A 19,840-nucleotide genomic window follows, 5' to 3' on the forward strand; every position below is an offset into this window, starting at 1 on the left:
CTTTTGGATATCTCAGCAGCATTCAATACCATTGACCATGGTATTGGGGGCACTGCACTCCAGTGGTTCCGTTCCTACCTCTCAAACAGATTCCAGATGGAGATGCTGGGGGACAGTTGTTCTCATAAAAGAGAACTGTCCCCCATGCTTTTTAACATTTACATGAAGCAGCTGGGAGAGATCATCCGGAGACATGGGGCACAGTGTTATCAATATGCTGATGACACCCAAATTCACTTCTCTATGTCTCTGACTGCTGCACTGACTAAGGATGGCATCTCTCCTCTGAATGCCTGCAGTAATGGGCTGGATGAGGGGAAAGAAACTCAAGCTGAATCCAGAGAAAACGGAGGTGCTTGTGATAGGTGTCCCTGGTCCGGGGAAGGAGATTTCCCAACCTTCCTTGATGGGGTCACACTTCCCCTGAAGAATGAAGTTCACAGTTTGGGAGTACTCCTGGACTCGTCTGTACAGTTGACATCTCAGGTGGAGGCAATAGCCAGGAGTGCATGGTGCCAACTTCGGCTGATACACCAACTGCGTCTGTACCTGGCTCAGGGGGATCTTGAAACAGTAGTACATGCACTGGTAACTTCTCATTTAGATTTCTGTAATGCGCTCTACGTGGGGCTACGTTTGTACCAAATTCGGAAGCTCCAACTGATTCAGAGTGCTGCAGCCAGACTGATCACCAGGACACCAAGATCAGAGCATATTACACTGGTGTTGAAATCTCTACTTTGGCTGCCGATTAGCTTCCGGGCGCAATACAAAGTGTCGGTTATTACCTATAAAACCCTATATGGCCTGCGCCCGAGTTATTTAAGGGAGCACCTCTCCCTACATAATCCGCCCCACACTCTCAGGACATATGGCACAAAAATATTAGAACACCCCAAAACCAGGTTGAAAACCACCTCTTGTAAAACGTTTTCTGTGATGACTTTGGAACAACCTACCAGAAGAGATCCATCTTACACCTTCTTTGAAAGCCTTCAAGAGGGCATTGAAGACAGATGTCTTCTGGCGGGCCTATCCAACAGATCTCCTCTAATGTGATTTTGAACATTTGAATACAATGACTCGATTTTTATGACTGTGAGCAATACTGTAACAACTCTTCCCTTTTTATTTCTGATTGATGTATTTTGTATTATCTGTGTATTTTATGATGTTTTTACTGCTGTAATCCCGCTTCGATCCGAAGGGAAAAGCAGGAGATATAAATAAAATTTATTATTATTATTTCATTGGGAAGCCCCATCAGGAAGATTAAAAGACCAGAGAGAATTTTGTTCAATTTTCTCCTGTTATTCAAACACCCCCAAATGTTGTGAAGTATTATTTTGCACAGGAAGCCATTTTTATTTGTTTGTTTGTTGTGTGCCTTTCTGTGTGAATTTTCTGTGCAGAAAAATCTGTTTGTAGTGAAATGTCAAGGGCATTTTTAAAGCTCATACCTGGGCAAGGTTGAATAAACTCTAAACAAACCAGAGACATGATAGTGAGTGTTGACTTTTGAGGATAAAGGCCAGCATTGATTAATGTTTATTCAGAACCTCATGACAGCAGGTGTACTGAAACTGCAATTGCAGTCCCATTGAGGGAGACCACTCACTTACTGAAAACCATAAGACATCCCAAGACACACAAATGGAGAAAATAAAGCCACAACTTTTATGGGCTAGAGCTGCAGGTAAGATTGGTATTGTCATGGGAACAGGTCCAGGTATCAGACAACCTACCTGATGGTTGATAAACCAATGCTTGGACAAGCAAGATCAGGTATTACAGGAATGGGGCTCTTACATGGGTAAATACGCTGCATTGTTCCCCTCTTACACAGGAGTGTGGCAAAATAATTGCCCTCTAAAACTTGAAGTGACTCCTGCTGTCCAGCCCTCAAAGTCTTGCAAGAACACCATTGCAATGTTGTTTTGAGCTTGCCAATTCCTCAACTGCCTACTCCTTGGATCCAGATCACAAGCAAACTGCCCTAAAGTTGTGCAAACAAAACATTTGAAGGCAAATTGCCAAAATCACAGAAAGAGTGGGTGGGATGACATTGAGGAACAGACTGAGGCGCAAAGGCTGGAACATAGGTTTCCATATCCCACCACCTGATCTGATTGATCACTTCCTGCCTACCAACCAATAGCTTTGAATCTATTTACTGGCAGTTCTTGCCATTTCCCAGAGAAAAGGTGTACAGGCCTCTGGGAAGAGAAGCTCTCCTGGTGCCATGATTGCCATGTAGCCATTGCTTCACCTGTGCCTCCTCAGATCATAAATTCACCCTCTGGTAAGTTGCACGCTTGCAGATTCAAAGGGAACTAGTCTCTGATGAAACCCATAAAACATGTAAAAAGCAATGAATGGAAGAAGAAAAGGTCACAATTTTTATTGAGTACAGCTTCACATAAGGTTGGCATTGTCATGGGACTGGATCCAGACTGATGTCAAGGAACTGATGTCTAGCTTTCCCACCAGGAGAGACCAGAAATAGGGCTTCACATGGATAGACACCATTGTGTGGTTCACCTGTCACCTGTCACTCCTCAACTGACTGCTTCATGGATCCATATTCCATGCAAAACATTACAAAAAGAAGGACAAGAAGGGCCCCAAGCTTCCCCCGATGGAGCGCACCTTCCTCAACTGGGTGGAGGGCTATGGGATGTTCATGGCTGTGGTCTCCATGGCCTATCCCAGAAGGGACTGGCACCTCACCAGTCACATGTTAAACGTTCTCAGGGCCCGATCCATTGGCGGAGATGCTGCTGCCATTGCCTATGACACAGCTTTCCACCAGCAGGCTTCTCAGAGTGGGTTCAATAAGTGGGACCTCATTGAGAGTGACATCTAGCTACTCGAGGTGGGTCCTCATGCCAAGGCCAGGTCTTCGGCCAAGTGGCAGGGGAAAAGGGACTCCAAGAGGCTGTTGTGCTGGGAATTCAATTTGGGAAAATGTGTCCGCCCCCAGTGCAAGTTTGACCATTGCTGTGAGCTATGCCTCGGCCCTCATGCCAAAATTGCTTGCTCTCACCTTTCCGGATCCCAGCAGCCCTTTCGTTCGGGACGCCCCACCCAGGCAGCTTTTGGAAAGAAGGGATCCCCCAGCTCCGACTCTGGAAAGGTGGGGGTCCCCAGTGAGTCGGCTCAGCCTGCCTCATCCTGTTTCGGCCTCGCCACCACTCCTATCCGCCCTCAGGCCCTTCTCCCTCTGCTAGAACGATACCCCAACAGGCAGGCTGCTACCACCCTTGCTCAAGGTTTTACCCAGGGTTTTAGGATCCCAGCAACAGGACCCAGGCTGGCCTCTGATGCCCGCAACCTCAAGTCCGCCCGCAACAGGCCCCATTGACAAGGTTAATAAAGAGCTTTCAGCAGGCAGAGTGGCGGGCCCTTTCCCTGAATCTACTCTGGGACTGGTGATCCAAGTAGCCCTAGATCTGCCACTATCTCAGCCTCTTTGATGTCTTCAGAGTCTGAGTCCTCTGACTGTTCCTCTAAGTCTGACCCAGGGCATATCTTAACCTTGGAAAAGCAAACTGCTACAGCCTTGTTGGATCGTTAGAGCTTCAAGACTTGTAAGATATCATTCCTTCTGTTGCATTATTTTAGAATTACCATGTCAGACACCATGGTGTTTGACCTTACAAACAACTGAATGGTGGAAGTTATATCAACTCACAGCTAATTGGTTGCAATAAAGATGCTCTAGCGTCTGCAGGAATTTTTTCTTGGTTTTCCTTTGTATATTATTTGAAAACCAAAAGAAACAGTGCTACTACATGTTTCTTATCTACAATATTATGACTAAGAGGGGGAAAAGATCTCAAGATTACTACTCAGTTTTATTAACCCGTTCATCCTGCATCTTATGATGAGGAAAAGTCTCTATTTGAATGCTCTTGGCACCTTTCCAATTTATTGAAAAACTTATCTATTAAGACTCTATTGCTAGAAAAGGAAAGCTTTCCACCAATTACCAACTTATTAAATAATATTGGGCTTAAGACTACAGAGAATAAAAGTGAAACTAAAACACACAAAGAAAGATATCTCAATTGGAGGAATTTGTTAATAGACAATCATTAGAGGAACCCCAACAAATGCTAAACAACTCTGTACAGAACATACAGAGAAGAAAACAAGACAGATTAGACCAAGTTATATCAAATTCAACTGATCTGATATTTACAAGTTTAGATCCGCAAAAAAGTAACCATCAACCCAGCATTTCTCCATTAAAGAAAGTTAACAGGAGGGAAGAAGTAGAAGTGGAGATAAATCTAATTTCTAACAGAAAATCAATCGCAACATTAACTGAACCAGTAAATATGGGGATCCATGGAATCCAGAAGAACAGCTTAAAATAAAATCATTTGAAAAATCAGTTATAAATGGATGTATTCAGACACATACTGATTGTATTGCTGATCTGATTGACCTTGATAACTGATGAACAGATGGCCAGGAACCACTTTGTAAAAATATACCATTATCTTCTATTTCATCACAATGTCAACTGTCTTCTATAAACATGTATGGATTAAGAGTTGTCTCCCTTAAATGTGAATGATCTTGGGTATGTAATTAAGACACATACAATTCTACAGCAATTGAATAGTCTTAAATCTAGTATTCTATTTTTACAGGACACTCACAGTAGAGTTACCAAGCTTGTTTTGAATGCTCCCCAGTTTAGAGATCAGTATAATATAGGAGGTAATAGCAAATCACATGGGTTAGCCATAATCTTGAATAAAGCATCTTTCTTTACATTGAAGAATTCTAGGCAAGATATTGAAGGCAGGTTTCTAAACCTTCAGGGAAACTTTTCTCTAACCCAATTACATTTGGTACGTTTTGTTTAACTAATATTAAACAGCCTGAATTTATAAATAATTTTCTTCAAAACCTCTCAGAAATAGCAGTAGGTGAGATTATTATAGGTGAAGATGCTAATCGAGTGTTAGACATATTTTAGATGGCACTAAATTATGAGGAATAGCTAATACAACTGAGGACAGGATCAAAATTCAGGATAATAACAATAATAATAATAATAATAATAATAATAATAATAATAATAGTTTATTTATACCTCCCGCCTCTCCCACGGATTGAGGCAGGATTACAACCTTAAAAGACACTTAGTACAATTTAGAATCAATACAACAATAAAATACTAACACTGAATTTACCAAGAAATCCTATTAGTTCTCTAAAAATTACAATTTGTCCATTAGCCAACAATCAGAGACAAGGAAGAGCAGTCATCATAATCTTTTTATATGGAATTCAGTGGATAAGCCCTCCAGAAGAGATCTGTTTTGAGTGCCTTCTTAAAGACCTCTAAGGTAGTAATGAGACGGATCTCTTCCGGCAGGTCATTCCATAATCTTGGGGCCGCAGCAGTGAATGCCTTATGGGAAGTTGTCATTAACCTGGTATTATAATATTCTAGTATAGAATAGAATAGAAATTTATTGTTAAAAGCTAAAAGCCGTCACAATAGACATATCCTAGTATGAACTTCCCAGATGTTCTGAGAGTGTGGGGCAGATTGTGTAGGGAGAAGGGCTCCCGCAAGTAACTTGGGTCCGAGCCATGTAGGGCTTTAAAGGTGACCTTAATACATTAGAAAGCTGGGCCAAAACTAACAAAATGAATTTCAAGACAGAGAAATGTAAGGTACTGCACTTAGGTAGAAAAAATGAAATGCATAGATGGGGGACACCTGGCTTAATGAGACTACGTGTGAAAGGGATCTAGGAGTAGACCACAAGTTGGACATGAGTCAACAGTTTGATGCAGTAGCTAAAAAGGCCAATGCGATTTTAGGCTGCATCAATAGAAGTATAGTGTCTAGATCAAGGGAAGTGATAGTGTCATTCTGTTCTGCCTTAGTCAGGCCTCACCTGGAATACTGTGTCCTGTTCTGGGCAGCACTATTCAAAAAGGATGTTGATAAAAATAATAAATAAATAATAAAAATATTTATATTTCCCGCCTCTCCCTTAGGATCAAGGCGGGATCACAGCATAAGATAAAAACATACACATTATAATATCCAAATAAAATCACAGTATTAGTACAATTACTAAAAAGTTAGCTTGTCATCTGTTTTCCATCATGTTCTAGTCGGGTGAGGTTCTTTCAGGGTTGGTCATAGTAGGCCAGGTGGGTAGGCCACCGGAATAGATCCATCTTAATTGCCCTCTTGAAGGCTTTCAAGGTAGTAATGAGACAGATCTCTTCCTGTAAGTTGTTCCACAATTTGGGGGCCGCGAATGTAATTGTCATGTAGGAAGTTGTTATTAATCTTGTTTTTGGATAATCAAGTAAATTCTTCCCTGATGTTCTGAGAGTGCAGGGCCGATTGTGCAGGGAGAGGCGTTCCCTCAAGTAACTCGGGTCCAAGCCATGTAGGGCTTTAAAGGTGATAAGCAACACTTTGTATTGAGATGTATTGATTATTGAAAAGAGATTCCACCTTAACATTAGGAAGCACTTCCTGACAGTAAGAGGTGTTTAAAAAGAGAAAGGTTTTCTAAGACCTGAGACAGAGGGGCGGGAAGCGGTGTGCCGGTGCCAATTCTAGGGTTCAGAAGCGCACATCAACTGCACGCTCCCAAACCCTAGTCCTTACAGACTCCACCATCATGGCGGCCTCCCGTCCCCACAGGGGCCGCCATGATGACACAAGTTCAACGCAGCATCCACACGTCATGGTGCCATTTGTGTCACTGATGCGTGACAGTGTGCCAATGGCACACACCTAAAAGAACCCAGGTTTTCTGGGTTCTTTTTGGTGTTCGGTGACTCTGCACAGTTTTTCTGCTGCAGCGTCCCTCGGAACAAAAATGAACGGCTCCAACCCACCCTTTTGGGGCAGTCTGTCGAGCCCCTAAGTGATCAAAACTTTTATTGAAAATTACAGATTTAACACATTCACATCAAGCTATTCATGATCCTATTACTCTCTTACAGCTAAATAAATTAAAACCTGAACTGGAAGAATTAAATCTTCATAAAATTCACACCTCCATAATTTACACCCAGGCCCATTATTATGATGTTTAATAAAAATTCTAAATTATTAGCAAATTTGATCAAACGTAAGGCCTCAAAAAGGATTATTTCTAGTATTAAAGGTAGAGATAGTTAAGTCAAAGATCACTGAAATTTTACATGACTTTAATGCCTTCAATTACAGATATCTATGCTTCTGACAAAATAGAAGCTGTTAATCTGAAAATATTCATTAATTCTTTAGATCTTAAACCTTTAATTGCTAGTCATCAGTCTTTACTAAATAGCTCTATTTCTGAGTCAGAAGTCATACTGGCTATAACAAATTTAAAACTTGGTAAGGCACCAGGAATGGATGGATACACTGCCAATTTCTATAAAATACTAATGGATGATCTTACTCCTTATCTAGTTACCCTTTTAAATGATTCTCTTCCTATTAATTGGAAGTCTTCTATAATTGTTCCAGTTCCAAAACCAGAGAGTGATAGACCCCAAACATGAGATTTTTGACCTATAGCCCCTATTAACAAGGACTTGAAATTAATGACCTCAATTTTATCTATGAGACTAAATTCCTTTATAGTGCAATATATCCATCTGGACTAAATTGGGTTTATGCTAAAAAAAAAAAAGACTTTCAGATGGCATAAAGAAAGTGTTAAATATAATAATATCTCTAACAATGGTCACACTCCTTTGGCTTTTCTTTCTTTATACACTCTTAAGGCATTTGATTATATTGAATGGCTTTAGCTATTTTGTTTATTTAAAAAATTGGAGATAAATGTGTAGCATTTATTTATAATTTGTATAGGGATTCCCAATCAGTAATTCAAATTAATAGAAGTTTTTCTTCCCTTGTTCATCTTTATAGGGGAAACTAAAAAGGTGTCCTTTTGACCCTATTATTTGCTATTGCTATTGAACCCCTGACCAATTATATTAGACAAAACCAAAGTATAAGAGAGATACTTTGTAAAAACCTTGAATATAAAATGACTCTTTATGAAGATGAAATGCTTATTTTCTTATCATGCCTGGAGTGCTCCCTCCCTTGTCTTAAACTTTTGTTAAATAAATTTGATAAGTATGCAGGTATTAGAATAAATTTTAATAATCCCAAACTGCTTTGCTTAAATACCCCATATGAATGTCAACAATACTGGCAACTCTTATCAGTATGCCAATTAATACCTTCAGGGTAATGGGTTAGCAATTAAACGGAACTGGGAATTGGAATTTATCATCTCAATACCAGATTCTGTGTGGCAGCACATTTGGAATCACGCCCCCCCCCCATTTAGTTGTAGGCCAGCTCTCATTAAAGAATGTTCCTTAAAACTCATCCATCAATGGTATATGACCTCTATTCATGTGACTTATATTAGTAAAAATTCCTCTCCTTTTTATTGAAGAGGTTGTTCAGATACAGGAAAGTACCCCCAGATGTGGTTTTATTGTACTCAAATTTTTAACTTTTGGGAACAGGTGTTCTCTCAGATTACCAATCAAAAATTTATTTGTGCCCTGTTTTAGTACTTTTGTCCATTTTCATTGATCATAACAAAAACATAAGACATAAGCATTTAATATAATTTTTATTGCTGTCACAAGAATAGAGATTGTTCAGAAGTGGAAAGCTGGCCAATAAAATCTGGGTGGAGGGGTTGTTGGTGAAGAATATGGGACTCCCTTTTAATGGAAAAACTTTCTGACAGAATGGAATCCCCCAATGGGTGTGATATATCATTTAAAGAAAAATTATTTTCCTTTTTTAATTTTGTAAACGCCATTTCATATTTAAATCTGTTACCAGGAAACCATGTACACCTTTGGGGGATGTATTAGAGGAAAGATACATTTGTTTGAACCTTGTAATCTGTTTACAGACTGTTCTTGGGTTGATCTTGTTGTTTGGATTTAATCTTAATCCCTTTATGGGTTTGTTTTTTTAAAACAAAAGATTTTTAAAAATAAAACCCAATGGACAATAGTCATCCAGGTGAACTGGTACAAGGTGGAATGCTTTCGTATGTCACACTTTGCTATCAATGCTCCAGGACAACAAGTGATATTGCCAGTCCATAAAAGGCATCATTAGTGATGTGACAGTCATTCTTCATGGCTGAACAGATGGCCCCTTTGGAGCAGCTTGCCACCATCCCTTTCAGCACTGGATCGGGGCTGTAGAAACCGCATGTTGCAACCCTGATTTGGTGGTTTGCCAGCTCAAAAAGAAGCTGCAAAATGCTGCTCCTTTCTGAGTTGGCAAAACACCACCCTTGCCACAGCGACAGCAATTTCCCCTCATTTCCTTGGCACAGCATGTATAAATGCTGCACCACAGGACCAGTCCCACACTGCCCATCAACTGGTCAGGTGGGCAGTATGATGATGGGGTGGAGTCAGGGCATGAAGTGTGCACTCCCACTCCACCCCGACACCAGCTCTTTTGTCCAGTCTGTATAGTCCATGGTTTACTAAACATACAAATTGTGCATTTCCTCACCCCTTTAATTGTTTTATGTACAAGCTGAGAAATTTGCTACATGAGCACCTAGGGGTGAGAATTTTCAAATGGTTCACTTGCAAATGAAGTAAAGGGGCGGGAAATTCCTTTTGAAGTTTTTTTCCCAAAAGTTTATAGTTTTATGGCATCATTGCAATAAAACTACAGGAGTGCATGAGTATGTTAATTTTCACATTCCAGTCACATACAAAGCTATCTTGTTGTGTTGTGTGTTGTGTTGTTTTTGTAATGACTGAATTCAAATTTTTCAAAGCTAAAACAGAAAATGTTAGATGAGGGAGGGAGGGGTAGCTTGGTATAGTTTCTGAGGAAGATAGAGTAAAGAAGACAAGCTGGGATCATTGTATTTAACTGTTAAATTTGTTTTTTACTGAAAAAATTGTTGATGACAGAGAAGAATAACTCTCCTTTTTTTCTTCTTTGCACAAAACCCCTGACTCCTTGTGTTCTTGAGACCATCACTGATTTATACTGAGTTCACATCCCTTGAGTATAACCTTGAGCCAGTTATTATTTCTCTTCCTACTCTACTTTGCCTGTATTACCTGTGCAGATAAAATATGAAAATCTACACATATATCAAATGGTCCTTTGTGATAGGTGAAAGGAATTTGCTATCTTTTTGAAAAGAAACGTTATGCAATGTTAAAGAAACATTACACCTCTAAAAATATGGTATATGCCACTATCATTTGCTTTTATGTAGACTCAGCCTATCCCACCTTTATTGTGAAATATATTTAGTACAGCGGTTTTTATATCTATTTATTGTTCTTTTTTAAAACTTCTTTATGTTAATATCTTTACAGATTTTTCCAGGGCTTATCCTGTCAGATATAAAGCCTGCCAAAAGAATGAAGTTCAAGACTGTCTGTTACCTACTGGTCCAACTCATGCATTGTCGGAAAATGTTCAAAGCTGAAATCCCTTTCTCCAATGTCATGACTTGCGAAGATGATGACAAGGTAACATATGTTTAACTAAGGATATTACATATATCATTAAAAATGAATGGTATAGTTATCAATAAAAACTAGGCCCTTGACTTCTTACTGGCATAAGAGTAACAAGGAAAAGGAAACTGGTCAGACCTTCCTTGGGTCATGTTTGAAAGAAGAAAAAAACATTTTGGAGCTGGTTGTAAATAACTAGGTATTCAACCATTTGGTTCCAAGGCATTCAGAATATCGTCACTAAAGCGCTGTGACATTCAGCTAGCAACAACAAGCAGGATGTTAAGAAGCAAGGCAGGGGCTGGATCTTGTTGGAAAATCCCAATTAGAATAAAGAACTAATTGCTGAATTGAGGGACTTTGGCTAAGTATTGGGAGTGTTTTAGGCTAAACTGGCCTGTTTATTTATAAAATTTTGTTTGTTTTGTTAGTGGCCAAATATGTTCCAAATATATAAGGACTGCTGAATTTTCAGTCATAATGGGCAGGGATAGGTCTGGAGGCATAGGTAGAACAAGACAATGGAAGAGAAGGGAGGAGAAACATCTTCTGGCTGTTCCTCCTTTTGGTTCACCATGCAGCCAACAGTTTCCTGGCTATTCTACTAGAACCCAATTGGACAGCAAAGTGCTGCTGCTTTACACCAGGTTAGTGATTGGGAAGAGTTGTATGATCCAGGACTTGATCCTAAACAACCTGGTTAACTGAAAAGTGGGGGGCAGGGGGTGTCAATTGACCCAGTAATGCCTATCAGGTTTCTGGGCCCTGCAGCAGACAACATCTGATGGGCATGCAGGTTAAGTCTCAGTGATCTGTCCTAGATCAATTCTCCTGTTGAGATTCCTTATCCAACAACTCCAACATTTGTGTGTATACACCTGGCATTAGGACAAAAAGACAGGATGAGGATTCTGTTAGTGTACTGTCCACCTTGCTGCCCAACTGTCTTTCTGCCTAAACTACAGGAGGTGGTCTCAGAAGTGGTATTAATCTTCCCCAAATTTACTGTGCTAAAGGATTTTTAACACCCCTGGTGAGACATCCTCATCAGGACCAGCTCAGGACTTCATGGCTTCCATAGCAACAATAAGCCTGTCTCAATTAATATCTGTCCCTACACATGTAGCAGGCCACACTTTTGATATTTTTTTTTTTGGCTTTTCAGGATGAGTGTAATCTGGGAAAAGGAAGGTTTGAAACAATCCTGTTGTCATGGACACATCACTACCTATAGGTTTTATATTTGCTGAGACTCTTAACCTTTGCAGGGGTGGTGGGGCCATTAAAATGGTCCACTCCCAGATATTAATAGATCCAGAAAGATTCTTGAATGCTCTGGGGGATTTTCCAGCTGCTAGAATAATGACACAAATAATTGATACAGTTGTTGCCAAGGGTGCAAAGCATAAGCTCTTTGGTTTTCTGAGGAGCTCGGGGAAATGATGTGCTTGAGTAGATTACTAGAGTGACACTGGAGAAAGACTGAGGATGAATCTGACTGAGCATGAGTTAAGTCCCATTTTAGAACCTACTTTGCAGGAGTAAGAGCAGCAAAAAATCATTTATTCATGATGATTCTTTGTTGCCTTTCAGTGGCATCCAGCTCAGTATATTCCAGGGAAGTGTTCCTGGTAGTTAAAAGCCTATTACACCCTAGACCTCAAACTGCTGAGGAGAAGCCCTCAGAAAAGAACTGAGATGAATAAGCAAGATGAACTTCAACTCCTAGCACAACAAAGCATATATGATATAATATGCATCACTGAAACTTGGTGGGATGAGCCTCATGATTGGAATGTAGAAATAGAGGGGTATAACCTTTTCAAGAGAAACAGGCCAAACAGGAAAGGAGGAGGTATAGCCTTATATGTCAGGGACATTTACAGCAGGGAAGAAAAAGATCTTTTAAAAAAAACAAAACACGTTATCAATGACCTGGATGACAGAATTGGGAGCATACTTATCAAATTTGCAGATGACACCAAATTAGGAGGAATAGCTAATACTCCAGAGGACAGGATCAAAAGTCAAAATGACCTGAATAGACTTGAAAGCTGGGCCAAAGGTAACAAAATGAAATTCAACATGGAGAAATGTAAGATACTGCACTTAGGGCAGAAAAATAAAATGCACAGATATAGGATGGGGGACACCTGGCTGAATGAGACTACATGTGAAAGGGATCTTGGAGTTCAAGTAGACCACAAATTGAACATGAGTGAACAGTGTGATTCGGCACCTAAAAAGGCCAATGCAATTTTAGGCTGCATCAATAAAAGTATAGTGTCTAGATCAGGGGTAGGCAACCTTTTTGAGCCGGGGGCCGGGTTGCTGTCCCTCAGACAACTGGGGGGCTGAAGCCAAAAAATTAAAAAAAAAATTTTTTTAAAAACTTAATTAAATAAATAAACCAGGACAAATGTAGGACAAAATTTTCAAATGGAAGACACTTTTTTTAAAAAATGGAGGACACGTGAAAAAATTTGCTGATTTTTTAAAAAATGTTAATATAAATGCATGTTTCTGAGGCTTCTATAGACAATTGCCCCCCAAAGGCCCCGGCGGCAATCGGCGGCAGGACTGGGCTGGGGCCGGTCCCAAGGCCTTGCCGGGCCGCATCTGGCCCACGGGCCGCAGGTTGCCTACCCCTGGTCTAGATCAAGAGAAGTAATAGTGCCACTCTATTCTGCTCTGCTCAGGCCCCAACTGGAATATTGTGTCCAGTTCTGATCACCACAATTCAAAAAGGATGCTGAGAAACTGGAGTGTGTCCAAAGGAGGGTGACCAAAATGGTGAAAGGTCTGGAAAACATGCCCCATGAGGAACGACTTAGGGAGCTGGGGATGTTTAGCCTGGAGAAAAGAAGATTAAGAGGTGATATGATAGCCCTGTTTAAATATTTTAAGGGGTGTCACATTGAGGAAGGAACAAGCTTGTTTTCTGCTGCTCCAGAGAACAGGACCAGGAACAATGGATCCAAGCTGCAGGAAAAGAGATTCCACCTCAACATTAGGAGGAACTTCCTGACAGTAAGGGCTGTTCAACTTGGAGTGTAGTGAAGTCTCCTCCTTTAGAGGTCTTTAAGCAGAGGCTGGATGGCCATCTGCCAGGGATGCTTTGATTTGGATTTCTTGCATGGCAGGGGGTTGGACTGGATGGCCCTTGTGGTATCTTCCAACTCTATGATTCTATGATCCAGGACATCAGTCCAGGTAGCCAGGTGGTGAGGGGAGGGAAACAACAGGGAGGTTATTGTGGGAGTCTACTACAGTCCCCCAAGTCAGATGGAGGAATTGGAGAATGCCTTTCTAGAACAGATAACCACACATTCAGAAAGGAGAGATGTAGTAGTGATGGGTGACTTCAACTATCCTTATATTTGCTGGAAGTCAAACTCAGCCAAATCCTCAAGGTCTAGCAAATTCCTCACTTGCCTTGGAGACAATTTCATTGTCCAAAAGGTGGAAGAGGCAACAAGGGGATCAGCTATTTTGAATCTGTTCCTAACCAACAGGGATGACTTGGTTAATGGAGTGCAATGGTGGGATGCTTAGGTGGAAGTGACCATGTTCTCCTGGAGTTTGTTATACAGTGGAAAGGAGAAGCCAGGCATAGTCAGACATGCATTCTAGACTTTAGGAAAGCTGATTTTAGTAAACTTAGAGAAATGGTCAAGAATACTAAAAGAGAAGGGAGTGCAAGACAGATGGGACTTTCTCAAAAGGGAGATACTGAAGACACAATTTCAAACAGTTCCAATGAGGAACAAAAATGGGAGATATCTCAAGAAACCTGGATGGATGACTAAGGAACTTTCAACTGAGCTAACTTTTAAACAGAGGATGTATAAGAAATGGAAAAAAAGGGGGAAATCATCAAAAAGGAATTCAATTGAATAACTAGCCTGTGTAGGGTAAAGTCAGAAAAGCTAAAGCGCAGAATCAACTCAGGCTTACAAGGTAGGTTAAGGAGAATAAAAAGGTTTTGGTTTTTTTGATATGTCCACAGCAGAAGGAAGAAAAAAGAAATGTTATGGCCACCGCGTGGAGAAGATGGCAAAAGGCTACTAACAGGGGACAGACAAAAGGCAGAACTACTCAAAATCTTCTTTGCCTCAGAAAAGGAAAAGGGTGCTCAACCTGAGGATAATGGAGCAGAGGGGAATTTCAGCACAGAATAAGCAAAGAGATAGTACAGGAATATCTGGTTAATCTAAATGAATATAAATCTCCAGGACCAGACAAACTACATCCAAGGGTATTAAAAGAACTGGCAAATGTAATCTCAGAACCATTGGCAATAATCTTTGAGAATTCCTGGAGAACAGGAGAAGTGCCAGTAGACTGGAGGAGGGCAAACATCGTCCCCATCTTCAAAAAGGGGAAAAAAAGAGGAACCCAACAATTATCGTCCAGTTAGTCTGACATCAATACCAGGAAAGATTCTAGAGTAGATCATTAAACAGAGAGTCTGTGAACATCTAGAAGGCAATTCCATAATCACAAAAAGTCAAGACAGGTTTCAGAGAAACAAGTCATGCCAGACAAACCTATTTTTAAAAAATAAAATTACCAGCTTGTTAGATGAACGGAATGCTGTAGATATAGTATATTTTGATTTCAGGAAGGCTTTTGACAGGTTTCCCCATATCATTCTTGCAAACAAGCTAGTGAAATGTGGGCTAGACAAAGTAACTGTTACATGGATTTGTAATTGATTGACCAGCTGAACCCAAAGGGTGCTCAACAATGACTCCTTTTTATCATGTAGAGAAGTGACCAGTGGTGTCCCACATGGCTCTGCCCTGGATCTAGTGCTATTCAGCACATAGCAGCTAACAAGGCCAATGCAATTTTAGGCAGCATTCTATAGAAGTATAGTGTCTAGATCAAGGGAAGTAATAGTGCCACTCTATTCTCCTTTGGTCAGGCCCCACCTGGAATACTGTGTCCAGTTCTGGACACCACAATTCAAAAAGGACATTGAGAAACTGGAGTGTGTCCAAAGGAGGGCGACCAAAATGGTGAAGAGTCTGGAAACCATGTCCTATGAGGAGTGACTTAGGGAGCTGGGGATGTTTAGCCTGGAGAAGAGAAGGTTAAGGGGTGATATGATAGTCCTGTTTAAATACTTGAAGGGATGTCGTATTGAGGAGGGAGCAAGCTTTTTTCTGCTGTTCCAGAGACTAGGACGCAGAGCAATGGATGCAAGCTAGAGGAGAAGAGATTCCACCTCAACATTAGGAGGAACTTCCTGACAGTAAGGGCTGTTCGACAGTGGAACAAACTCCCTCAGAGTGTAGTGGAGTGTCCTTCCTTAAAGGTCTTCTGTCGGGGATGCTTTGATTTAGATTTCCTGCATGGCAGGGGGTGGGACTGGATGGCCCTTGTGGTCTCTTCCAATTCTATGATTCTATGAATTTGCTAATTTTTTCCTGGAGAAAGTTGCTCATATTTGTCCTGACATGACTCCTCATTTAAGGCAAAATAGTGATCTGTCCATGACAACAGGGTTGTTCCAACCCTCCCTTTTCCCAGGTTACATAGGGCAAAAACATATCAAAAGTGTAGGGCCAGATATTACTTGATTCAGGCTTATCATTGCCATGGAAGCCATGATTTCCTGAACTGGTCCTGATGGGGATGCCTCACCAGGGATATTAAAATACTCTTTAAAAATTCCTGAAAGCAGTCTAAAAATAATCCTAACACCCAGTTTTGAGACAGTCAAAACAGACATTTTAAACACTGCATGCCATGCAGAATAGCACTATTTTTGCTGGCCAGAAACTTAAAAGAAATGGGACCAGCCTTCCTTAGGTGGGGAGTTCCACAGTCTAGGTGCTGCAGCGACTCCTCTGAAGATCTCAAAGGATGTTGAGAAGCTGGAGCATCCAGAGGAGGGCAACCAAAATGTTGAAAAGTCTATAAACCATGCCTTACAAGGAGAGACTTAAGCTCTGGACAGACCAGCAAAAAGCGCTGGCCTGTGGGTGGAGTCAGGGCTGAGCATCCCCACACTCAATGCCCTAATGCCACCGCTAGGGCACCATTTTGGCACACGCTAGTCCACACGGTGCACGTCATGATGCCGCACCTCTGGCACTGTGTTCCAACACTGCAGCACCAAAGGAGTGTTATCACCCTGTGCGGCAGAAGCTATGGCACTCCTTCAAGGCAGCCTTCTTCTTAAAGGGATACACACACACACAGCTCTTTCCCTTGGGCAGCTGGTCTCCTGCAGCAGGGAACAGCTGGAGGGAGAGCAAGAGAGAGGACGCTTTGGAATTCCTCCTGTATAGGAGGGAGAAATGGAGGTTATGTCCTGGAAAAAGAGGGCATCTGGGAGTTTCAGCCCTCGCTGAAATCAGGCAGGTTTATGGACCAGCCCTGTCCTCTTTCTCTCTAGTGTTTGTGTGTGGTTTTAAAGGAGTTTGCAGAGGGAAACCTCAGCTTGCCTTCATCTGAAACAACTCCTGGGGCAAATATTTTCTTCCCTGTTTCCCTTCCCTCTCTGGAACATGTGTGTGTGTGTGTGTGTGTGCGCGCACGCATTTGTAGAAATGACAGTTTGGAGCATGTGCAAAAAAGTTATTTCCAACCTAGCAATGGTTTTTGTCCTTATCTCTCTGAAACCCAAATTCGCTTTTGACCCACTTTCTTGCCTAAATAATGTGCTTTTAACACATTGTGCTCTGTGTGTGATAAGCATTAGCAAATTTGGTTGCTTTTCCAGGATGCCAACATTTTAACTATTTTTGGGCTGGAAGCACATAGTTCCCCGTATGAAAAAGTCCTCTGTTGGTGTGGATCAAATCCAGAATTGCCAATCCCCTTGCTGCTGCTTCCACTGTCTGCAAGGCTTATTGTCTGCAAGGCTAGTGAGGAATTTGCCGGACCTTACTTTCTTGGCAGAGTTTGGCTTCTAACAAATATTGAGGTGGTGGAAATTTCCTATTCCTACTATATCTTTCCTTTTTGAATGTTTAGTCATTTCTTTTTGGCAAGACATCATACAAACCTTCACTCTAACTTGAGTGCCATATTAGACACCTGCAGGGATGTCACTGTTTCCCCCCTCCCCTCCACATTTAACTTTTATTGAAATGCTCTCAAACTGTTTCCAGATGCTCTCAAACTGTCCTCCACAACAAGGAGTTACTATTTATGTGAAGTAGTGCTTATACATGAGAAACTGAACATCTCAGTTTCCACAATGATGGTGCTTTGAAAAATTATAACTGTTTTAAGTAAAATGTATATACCTTCTTTTGAAATTTCATTTTTACCACAGAGAAGGGCATTAAGGACAGCCTCTGAAAAACTCAGGAATCGTTCTTCTTTTTCTACAAATGTTGTGTACAACACTCCTGGAACTCGAGTGAACCGATACATTGGCCGTTTGATAGAGGCCAGGCAAACTGAGTCAGAGATGGCAGACCTACATTTCTTTACCCTGAAATATAAACGGATTGAACGTGAGCAAAAAGTAAGTGATGCTTTTAATAATTTCATCAACCAAAGACAAGATGTGGCTTTAAAAAAACTTTCCTACATTTTAATGAAGTCTTGGCTTCAGTCTCTTCAGAATATTCACCATAATACTAAGGTATACCTCAATGATACGAGGATGAGCAAGATTAAGTAGATTACCACACTACACTCTTATAGTGCTGTTATTCTACTTTTACTGTTCTGGCTGCCTCCGGTTGCATTTTGAGGTTTGTAGTTCAATGAGGCCTAAGAGATCTCTGGCTGAGAATTCTAAATGCTCCTCCCTAAACTGCAAATCTCAAAATGCAACTGGCAGCCAGAGCATTAATCTCCTAAATCTTTTGAGACACCTATGCTTCAAAGTCTCTTACTTTCTTCTTTCACATTAAGGGTGAGGAAATTTAATGCATTTAATGTAGTCTGAATAAATTTAAGTTTCCTATTATTTCTCAGTGTGGAAAACTAATTTTTTTCACTTTAAGACCTGCATATCTGCAGGTACTACTCCCATACATTTATTCCTGTACTCTGCATTCAACAGAGATAGTGAAATATAAGAAATGTATTAAACTTACATTTTGGGAAGTACTTAGCAAATTCATTATTATCGGGCCTGAAGAGGAAGAGCCCTCCCCTCCCTCCTTCCAACTGTCATATTCTGGCCTTAGAGGGAGTGAAAGGACATACCCAATGCCATTGGGCCTGAAGAAGAAGAGCCCTCCCCTCCCTCCTTCCAGCTGCCATCTTCTGGCCTTGGAGGGAGAGAAAGGACAGGCCCAATGCCATTGGGCCCGGCCTCAATTAATAAAAATAGCCCTCCCTCAGTCCATCTGCCTTGGTCCAGACCTCAGAGGAAGAGAAGAATGCTGGACCTGATTCCCTCACCCCCATTCCGTTCTCCTTTTGTGTCGTGTCTTTTTAGATTGTAAGCGTGAGGGCAGGGAACTATCTATTATGCCCTCTGTTGTAAGCCGCCCGGATTCCCAGTGATTGGGTGACATATAAATAAATATTATTATTATTATTATTATTATTATTATTATTATTATTATGCTTTATTTATATAGCACTGTAGATTATCTGCAAACCTAAATTAAAATCTTAAAACAATTACTCTCAAAATACATACATTTCCAGAGTTTGTAGTGCACTTCACACACACACACAAATATAAAATTGCATATATTTCAAAGAATAGGCAGAAACAGTATTTTGAGGAACAAAAAGTACACATAAAATCTTTACTCATTAGGGAATTATTTATAATGAGTAAGTTTGAAAAAATACATGTACAAATATGCATTCATTTTTAGATGTGTGAAAAATGTGTTCAAATTTTCATGCAACTGACAAACTCACATTCTAGTGTGCAGTCAGGGTGAAACAGATGTAGCACTGGACAAGTTGCCAGAACTCACCTATCCATGTGCAAAGATTACTATAGTTGAAATTTTGTTCCTTTGTAGAGGCAAGACTTATACAAAGTTGGGTTCTTTGGAAGTCTTTGCCAATGAATTTAATCTTATCATTTCTATGTACTATTTAATTGAGATTTGGCTGTTTTGAAAGAACCATAGTTTCATATTATTGCTACTACTATATTGTCATGTATTTTTCTGGTTTGGTCTAGTTTAATAATAATAATAATAATAATAATAATAATAATAATAAAAGTTATCTATATCCTACCTCTCTGTGCAACACAACTGGGGCGGCTTACACATTAAAACAATACAATCTCATCCCACAAACCCCCCCCCAATACAATTAAACAGTAGATAGTTTAACTTGCCTTACAGCTGTCTCGCAGTGGATGCGC

General features: G+C 40.6%; 1 protein-coding gene across 1 annotated transcript in view; it reads left to right on the plus strand.

Annotated features, from left to right (window-relative positions):
• The window catches only part of LOC121933610 (adenylate cyclase type 1-like), a 278,499-nt gene that overhangs the window by 135,562 nt on the left and 123,097 nt on the right, over nucleotides 1-19,840 (plus strand). The window contains exons 10-11 of the mRNA XM_042473590.1: nucleotides 10,384-10,539; nucleotides 17,822-18,016. Coding sequence (XP_042329524.1) covers nucleotides 10,384-10,539; nucleotides 17,822-18,016 — 351 coding nt within the window. The remainder of the gene's footprint in view (nucleotides 1-10,383; nucleotides 10,540-17,821; nucleotides 18,017-19,840) is intronic.

This window comes from Sceloporus undulatus, chromosome 6, assembly GCF_019175285.1.
Source record: "Sceloporus undulatus isolate JIND9_A2432 ecotype Alabama chromosome 6, SceUnd_v1.1, whole genome shotgun sequence".
NCBI lineage: Eukaryota > Metazoa > Chordata > Lepidosauria > Squamata > Phrynosomatidae > Sceloporus > Sceloporus undulatus.